This window comes from Mercenaria mercenaria, chromosome 19 (assembly GCF_021730395.1).
Source record: "Mercenaria mercenaria strain notata chromosome 19, MADL_Memer_1, whole genome shotgun sequence".
Taxonomy (NCBI): domain Eukaryota; kingdom Metazoa; phylum Mollusca; class Bivalvia; order Venerida; family Veneridae; genus Mercenaria; species Mercenaria mercenaria.
The window spans coordinates 9118745-9128317 of NC_069379.1; the positions used below are offsets into that span (position 1 = coordinate 9118745).

The 9573-nt window shown below is 34.8% G+C and overlaps 1 protein-coding gene across 1 annotated transcript; it reads left to right on the plus strand.

The window, feature by feature from the left end:
• The first annotated feature begins 1241 nt into the window (after positions 1-1241).
• On the plus strand, positions 1242-4095 carry LOC128550901 (zinc finger protein 665-like). Its single transcript, XM_053530913.1, has one exon. The coding sequence runs from the start codon at positions 1402-1404 to the stop codon at positions 2911-2913; it is 1512 nt and encodes a 503-aa protein (XP_053386888.1). The 5' UTR covers positions 1242-1401; the 3' UTR covers positions 2914-4095.
• The last annotated feature ends 5478 nt before the right edge of the window (positions 4096-9573 follow it).

Below are 9573 nucleotides of genomic sequence, written 5' to 3' on the forward strand. Positions count from 1 at the left end.
GCAGCATTGCCTGGTAGGTTTCTAACAAGTTTGTTCAAATTATGCCCCTGGGTTGTACAGAGGCCCCACCCTGGGGTTCACTTGTTATAATTATGGGTTATACAGGAAAAAATACTTCAAAAATTATCAGATCATATTTCTTAGACTGTTTTAATACAATTACCTGATGATCCCAAGTGACAAGGGATCACTTGACTGTGACCTTGACCTACTTTCTGGTTGTTTAAGATACAGCCTTGAAATTTGGATGACATGTACAGTTTTGCACACCGATCTTAAAACTGACTCAGTTACCATTAGTGTGACCTACCGACCTACCTTCTTAATATTTTACCATAAGTTTATGATTTGAAAGATGTGGCTCATATTACTCAGGTGAGCCTCTTGTTAACTGACCATAACCACTTTTTCTGTGCTACAGCATAGATTTATTTTTCAGTTTTAGGTATATTTTAAGGTTTCTCTACCAGGTAAGGAGGTATTTTGCGGACTTAGAAAAGCAAAGTATAGATTTCTTGTGGACTTACTTCCCTTTGTTGCTGCTATAAAGAGCTTATTACCTGGTTGTTAGAATAGTGTGTTGGCATTATTAGGGTTTACTGTTGACCAAAGTTATACTGAATATGTTTTACTGTAACATCTTCATTACGTGACATTTTGGCACTCTTGTTACGAATGTGAAATGCTTCTGATCATGTTTACCATGAAAAGACCGATACATGCCTAAATGAATTGGCAAGAAAACACTAAATATATTCTCCGAAATGATATTTGAGCCGTGCCATGAGAAAACCAACATAGTGGGTTTGCGACCATCATGGATCCAGACCAGCCTGCACATCCGCGCAGTCTGGTCAGGATCCATGCTGTTCGCTTTCAAATCCTATTGCAATTAGAGAAACTGTTAGCGAACAGCATGGAACCTGACCAGACTGCGCGGATGCGCAGGCTGGTCTGGATCCATGCTGGTCGCAAACCCACTATGTTGGTTTTCCCATGGCACGGCTCATTTATAGCTGGAGCCAATTGATAATCTAACTTGATTCAACACTGCCAGCAATGCGGCAGCCATTTTCTTTTAATCAAAATTTATATCGGAAAATTATAAGCAAGCTATGGAATACATCCTGTTTCCATGTGGCATCTGTTGACCATTTAAAATGCAAGAAATTTATGAAAGGCAAGATAAAATGTATATATAGTATATGTGTAATGTTACATTGCTTTCTATCTTTTGCAGATCTATACATACCTTTGATGGATCCCAATTTTGTATCAGTTAATCAGTATTAGAAAGCTAGAACAAAGGGGGAAAACCACTTAAAACGTGTGTAAGAAGCTACTGAAGTAACAAACACCCAATGGAGGAAACATTTGATAATACATACATGCGGGAGAGAAATGTTTGAAACTGTGCATGATATAAAAGCAGAAAAGAAACAAAATATAAAAATACTTGAAGTGGAAAAAAGCTTTAAATGTGATTCTTGTGATTTTTCATCTCAATCAAGTAGTAAATTGAAGATTCACTTAAGAATACATACAGGGGAGAAACCCTTTAAATGTAAACTTTGTGATTATGCAGGTAACCAGAGAGGGAATCTAAAGAAACACATGAGAATACATACAGGGGAGAAACCTTTTAAATGCAATTTTTGTGATTACGCAGGCAGACTAAAAGGTACTTTGAAGTGTCACATGATGATACATACAGGAGAAAAGTGCTTTAAATGCAATGTTTGTGATCGTGCATTTTACGTAAAAGGTAATCTAAGGAAACACATGAAAAAACATACAGGAGATATTAAGAGATTTAAATGTGGCCTTTGTGATTATAGATTTAAAACAAAGTGTAATCTGAAGATACACGTACAGAGAAAACATACAGGAGAGAAACCCTTCAAGTGCAAGATATGCGATTATGCATGTGTTGAAAGCACTCACTTAAAGGGCCATATGAGAATACATACAGGGGAATATTTATTTAAATGTAAAATGTGTGATTATGCATGTTACCAATCCAGTAATCTGAAGAGACATATGCTAAAACACACAGGAGTGCGAAGCTTTAAATGTGATGTTTGTGATCATGCATTTTACACAATTTATGAGCTAAAATTACATATGGAAATACATGCAGGAGATAAATATAATTGTGATATTTGTGGTTCTGCATTTAGCTTGAAAGGTAGTCTGATATCACACATTGGAATACATGTAGGGGAGAAACGATTTAGCTGTGATTTTTGTGATTATGCTGGTTATAAGAGCCATCATCTGAAGGAGCATATGACAATACATACTGAAGAGAAGAGCTATAAATGTGACATTTGTGATTATTCCTGTAACTCACGAGCTTATCTGAAGACACATATCAAAATACATACAGGAGAGGCAAGGATCTTTAAATGTGATGTTTGTGATTATTCATGTCACCATCGCAGTAATATGAATAGACATAAGGCAATACATACAGGAGAGAAGCGCTTTAAATGCAATGTTTGCGATTATGTGTGTAATGTAAGAAGTTCTATGAACAGCCATATGGCAATGCATACAGGAGAAAAACGCTTTAAATGTGATGTTTGTGATTGTGCATACCATGATGGCAGTGGTCTGAAGAGGCATATGGTAGTACATACAGGAGAGAAACCTTTTAAATGTGATGTTTGTGATTATTCAAGTAATAAAAGGTACGTTCTGAAAAGACATGTGAAGATACATACAGGAGTAAAAAGCCTTAAATGTAATATGTGTGATTATGCATGTCATAATAGCAGTAGTCTGAAGAGGCATATGGAAACACATACAGGAGAGAAACGCTTTAAATGTGGTTTTTGTGATTATGCATGTAATGAAAAAAGATCTTTGATTAAGCATATAAAACTACACACTAGAAAAGAAAGTAAATAACATGTCTGTCCTTATACATGTAATTCAAGCAGCAGTTGCATCAAAATGCATATTCGAAAGCATAAAGAGGAGAAAATCTTTAAATGTGATGTATGTGATCGTGCATTTATTGAAAGGAGTAATCAAAGGGTACATATGAAAAAACACGCAGGACAAGAAATTATCAAACTAAGATAGCCAATAAAGCGGTCTTTGGTACGATGTCATATGAAAAAACATACTGGAAAGAAATATGTATGTGTGATTTACTTAGTTAAATCAGAAATATGAGAACACATATGAGAAAATATTTTGAACATGATTTATGATTATGCATGTTTTATATTCAATTATGTCTCTTCTATGTTTCCCTGAATGCGTATTTTTTTCATAGGTGTATTAAGGACCACACTGTGTGTTTTGTCATAATTTCATTGAATGCAGACTTGAAAAGAACGGGACGTCTTACATGAACACATGTGCAGGGCAAGTGTTGTCCAAAGCATAACCTCTCTGTGTCTCTCTAAGTTAAATAGTTCTCATCTGATATTCATCAAACATGCTGACAATGTTCGTGGGCATACCTTAGCCAAGTTCGATAACCACTCAAATCTTTTTGAACAGTCTTGGAATATGGCCATTGAATTACTAAAAAAAACCTGCAAATTTAACATTGACTGCTCTCTAACATGTCTATGTCAAACAGTTTTTCTTGCGATATTTACCAAACTTGCTGACAGTGTTTGCTGAAATAATATTTCATCCAAGTTTGGTACCTACCCAGATGGCCCTAGGAACTCTTGGATTATAGACTTGAATCAGGCTAAGTTTTATAAATGGCGTATTAACTATTTTGTGACAGTCTGGCAATTTTGATAGTGACATATTATAGACAATCTCTTTAGAAAGGTCATAAATGTCTGAAAATCATGGTTGTGAAAACATTGTGACAAATATGAAAAACGAGTTAGAATTGAATTCTTGATCACATGCCCGTTTTAAATTTCCTTTCTATCATCTAACTGTTATAAGACTTACAATTCTTGCTTCTTTAAAACATTTTTACTTGTATCATTTCATGGGTCATATAAAACAAACTTGAATATAATATTTTATCTGTCGAAAACTCAGATATTAAAAACAACCTTTTATTCTCTGGTTTTTAACCCTTACCATACAGGACATGACTGATTCTGCCTTTGCGGTTAGTCTAGATTATAATCAGTCTGCAAATCAATGCAGTCTGATCAAGATCTGCACTCTCTGCTATTCAGGTAGTATCTGTTTGGGAAGCACCTCTGTTAATGGCAGAGCTCGCCCGCTTAGCTCACTAGGGAGAGCGTTGGTCTACAGATCTCTTGGTCGGTAGTTCGATCCCCGGGCAGGTTGTTTGTTCTTTATGACGATTTGATAAAAGACATTGTGTCTGAAATCATCCGCCCTCCACCTAATACATGTAGGGAAGTTGGTAGTTACTTGCAGAGAACAGGTGAGTACTGGTACAAAATCCAGGAACACTGGTTAGGTTAACTGCCCGCCGTTACATGACTGAAAAAATGTTGAGTAACGGCGTTAAACCCAAAACAAGCAAACTGTTAATGTTTATGCCCAGATTCAAATATTGACATGGTCAGTATAGAAATATCGTAGTGTTTGCGTTATTATAAAAATGTATAGGTACAAAGTAGAATTTTTTTTTTTTTGCATTGTTTGCATATTATAGCATATAAACGTCCTTGAAATTAGACCTTTCTAAAGTAAACGTAAATCGGAAACGGATTACTGAATCCGTAAATGTTATTTGCAAATAATGGTCTAAGGGAGATACTATTGCATTACTATTGGATAAAATTGTCTCCCCTAGACCACAAATTAGCCTAAAATTTTACGGATTCAGTATTCCGTTCCGTAATTACGTTTACGTTAGAAAGGTCTATTATAAAGTTTGAAGATTTCTTTTGGAACCTAAAAAGTTTGTCTCAATTTTGACATTTTCATTTCAGAGAAATGTAGCAGTAACTTATGTTCGCATTGTAAAAGAAATATAGCTACCATAGGCAGTTCATAAAGTGCTTTTAGTACAAGAAATTCGCCCCTTCAGTACTTAAGTGCTTTGATTAATACCTCTTATAGATTTTACAGATTCTATTTCACAGAATGTTAAATATTTCATATTATAGTTTGTCAAAAACGTTAGAAAAGTAGAACAAATTAATCAAAATATTTCAAGACTCTATAGTTCTCACTCAGTTTTATTAACGTTTCGGCCATAAGGCCTTTATCAAAATGACAAATTCCGAGAATTACTCTACATCATGGCGTCTCATAATATAACAACATTTGAAATACAAAACCGGAACTGACGTAACGTTATTAAACGTCAACGTCAAATCCCGCTAAAAATCGATACACATTTATGATGCACAAGGACTGTCTCAGGGCCTAACGAAGTTATGATTTAAAAATAAAAGACTTAATGTGCAGAAACACAACAACCTAGTGGTCCCATTGCTATCATGGGAGATAAAATTATATCCTAGTCAATGCGTTGGTAGGACAATGAAAGTTTATATACCATAGATATATGACAAACAAAAAGCTAAAGCAAACAAAGATACTCATAAAATTTTGCACTTAACCATTAGATCATTACTTAAATGAACAAAAATAAATTTAAAAACGAATAGTTTATCATCAGACAAAATAAAAACTATAAAAAATAGGCAAATTTTACGTATAAAGGGAAGTAATTACAAAAAAAAAAACTATATAAGTATTGGAACCAGTAAAATATGACAAATATGTATCCGAAACTCACACAAATGTGCGTTAAAGGCAGATAAAAGGACATAATACATGAAAGAAATACATATTGAGAATATATTAATGGGTCGCAACGACAAACAACCAAAATTAATACAAAAACGCTTACTTAAAACCAAAATACCTCCGGATATTACATGTTACTTAAGCATCAATTTGATTGAGTTTATTTATATTCTCTCCAAAGAACCCCAAGTTTCGCTTTCGTGTTAAGTCCATTTGGCGCCTCTGTCTGCAACTCGTGGATCCACTCAAGCTCCTTGATCTGTCGGTAGTATCTACTGTTTTCCTTCATGTGTTCTAACACCGACACCCCGACATCACCTATGCTATGACCAGGCGTATTAAAATGTTCTGCCACTGGTTTCGTACGTTTCAGCCGTATGTCCGCTTCATGTTCTCGCAATCTCTCCTTCAGCGATCTTGACGTTTCACCAATATACAAAATATTTCAGACAATATTAAAGGCTTATGATATCTTTGTTTATAACAAGGCTGCCATATTTTTAACTCACCCGTCATGTAATCATGTAATATCTCGGTTCCTTCCAAAACCTAGCCAGATCCATTCATGAATTCCAGAGTTATGGCCCCTAAAAGGGTCAAAATTTGCTAGTTTTGGCTTAGATAGATACCACATCTTGCTATTGATTTTTAGCTCCGCTATTCAGAGCATATGGGTGCTATTCTACTCGTCACGGCGTCGGCGGCGGCATGAGCTTTCTTGGTTAAAGTTTTTCAGCAACCTTTGTTTTTCTTTGTTATTATTGCTTACCAGTATATCTTACTGTAACATCACATTAACATTGTTCAGCATTCAAACAAAGTATGTGCAGGGGCTGGGCCCATTTTACATAAGGTCAAGGTCACCAAGTTGTTTTACTTGGAATTATTTTCATGTCATTTTTTTTCGAAAGCTTCGTTTATAGACATACCTTTGGTAATTTAAAAGCTAATTACTTGAAATTAATACTATTTCTTTAAAATTATCATCTGCATGTGTGGTGACAATCCCCATAACTCTAACTGTATTTTTGACAGAATTATGTCCATTTCATACTTAAAGTTTTTTGGCAATCTTCACTTTCTGGATATATAGTTTAGTATAATATAAGGTAATGATTTGAACCTTACATGTTTCTTTATTTTCATCATCTGCTAAAATAATAAATAAACTAAATAAATAAAATAAAATAAAAATTAAATTGAAAAATAATTTAAGTTTAGCAAAGACTTGATACTTCTTGTAGTTTCTTAGAAATTTGTTCAGATATAACTTAATTCCACCAAAATAAAGAATGTCAATACCCCTTCCATACTTGACCTTTAACCCCTCTGAGTAATTGGGTCTTTTTATATTTTGGGGTATCTTCTTTTTAAAGTAGAGTTCCCTTATCGTATATAGATTAGCTAGACAAAAATTCATTTTGCTGTCAAATCGCCGAATAGCGGAGCACGCTCTTGTTGTAAATTCACATACAACTTGTGTTGGCATTATATCTTTATTACTTTTGAAAACTGGCCTGATTCAGCCATTGGTTCCACCAGAGTTATGGTCCCAAAAAGGGCCTAAACTGCTCTTTTGGAATTTGCAGCCATATAGAGACTTCGTTTATGGTTTGATTTGAATCAAGTTTGCAAAATACCTTTAACAACAAACGATCTTGGATTTAATGATGAAACCGGCAGATCCAATAATAGGTTCCGAAATTATGGCCCCTGATTGACCCCTGAAAGAGCCAAAATTTGATGAGTTTACCTAGTAAACACGATAGAAGTGATATCTTAATTACGTTCGATTTTAACCACACTTACACACAAGTTAAGTCACAATAATATCTCAGCTTCCTTGGACAACCAGATAGATTCCGTCATGGCTACTGTCCCTGAAAGGGTCAAATTATTCTGTATTGGCCCTTTAAGCCTTATAGAGGTTTCATTTATGCTTTTATTTGATAAAACTTTGCACAGATTGTTTATTTTGATGTTCTCTATAGTACATTCGAAACTAAGTATTTGGGGTTAAAAACTAGGTCATCCTTTCAAATCAAAGGAAGTGCTTGTTAACACTCTAATGGCCATATTTATGGCCCTATCTTCATGAAACTTGGTCAGAGTGTTACATTCATAATATTGATGACTCATATGCAAAATTCAAAACTGGGTCATATGGGGTTAAAAACTAGATCACCTGGTCAAATGAAAGGAAAAGCTTATGATATATGCCTATTTCTTGTTGCCATGTACTAGTATATCCTATTTTCAATAGATCTAGTTATTTTCTCATGTTTGCTTAAATTTTGAATACTGCTTAACATACCAGAAAATTGTACAGAATTCATTGTTTATGATTAAGTCCCTTTATGACTGTAATTGTACAAGTTTATCTGTGAAGTTTGATCATGGTCTGCACTGTTTGCTATTCAGTCATAGAAGTTTTCTATAAACTCCCCTTCGAATAATATATGGTATTGACCAAATTAAACGATGGACCAGTCCATTTTAGAAATTTAGCAAGCAGGGTAACGGTTAACCCCGCACCCACACCCAAAAAAGTAAATCTAGAATAAAATAATCTCATTTGACTTGTAATACATGGCTTTCCCAAACCCAAGAGACAGCATGGAGTTGAAAACTCGGCGCATGCGAGGCTTTTTATCAAAGTGGAAAATTATATAGAGAATTCATTGTTAATGATTACCTCCCGCTATGATTGTTTTTGTACAAGTCCATGTGTACAAATGCAGGCAGAAATCATCTTAACTATATAACTTTCGGTAAACTGCCCTTCGAATAATAAATGGTATTGTCCAAATTGAATGATGACCAGTCCATTTTATCCAGGTGGGGAAAACGCGTTAGATCATTCATCATTTCTTCTTAACTATGTTTAATGTTTTCCAACGTTTTCATAGATGATTAACAAGTCTGTCGCATTTCTATAAATGCTCGGTAAAACGGAACTGAATCACCAGTGCTCCTTAAAAAGATGCTACCACCTGATTTCATAGCTGTTTGGAATGTCTCCTTCACGTCAAAAACTTCAGCAAAGTGACCAGTGCTGCTGGAAGATTCAAAGAACTTGAGTCGATTCAGTTTTAGTTGCAAATAATTTGCATGTTTTACTGTATGTAAGGTCTCTATTGAAAATGGATCACATACGTCTTAGTGAACTCTTCCTGCTGAAATTATCTTGCCGTGTCTTGTCGCAATAGCGAGAGGTGCATACCTGCTGAAAGGGCAAGGGTAAATTTCATGAACAGTTGCTGTATGAAACAATCAGTGTAAGCTCTGTAGAGCTTTTGAGTAAACCTATTTCAAGAAAAGTTAAAACCAATTATACCTTACCCCGTTTTTCTGGTACTCATTTACATCTGGGTCAACTGGTGTCATCAAGATTAAAGTGCCCTGTTCAAAGACACGCTGCAATGGGACCTCCACACACCCCATTCTCCTACGCCCCTGGTTAAGTTTAGCCAATATATTTTAGCATTTTACCATGTATTGAGCATAGGTGACGATCATAAAACGCATTTTGTAACATTTCAGCGTGTTTTTAAAAAATGCATTTTTACCATCAATGCTCTCAATATTACAAGATATGAAACATCTCACGAACACTAGGGAAACAATAGCCAGTTAAGGTTTAGCAGTATATCACAAAACAACAGATTTTTTAACGAATGAACAGCATCTTGACACACAACTTATCTGTCCAATACATGTTTTACTGTTCTGTCCCACAGAGTTGGATACTTAAAATATTCTTAATGAGTTGTCCCCCTTTAAATAAGAATGCCATTTGTAAAGAAATAAATGTAAACAATTGTCAAAAACGATGTTTTACCTAGTTATGTA

Bases quoted from the DNA above. Each gene is read 5' to 3' on its own strand.
- LOC128550901 (XM_053530913.1), top strand. From the start codon at position 1,402: ATGTTTGAAACTGTGCATGATATAAAAGCAGAAAAGAAACAAAATATA.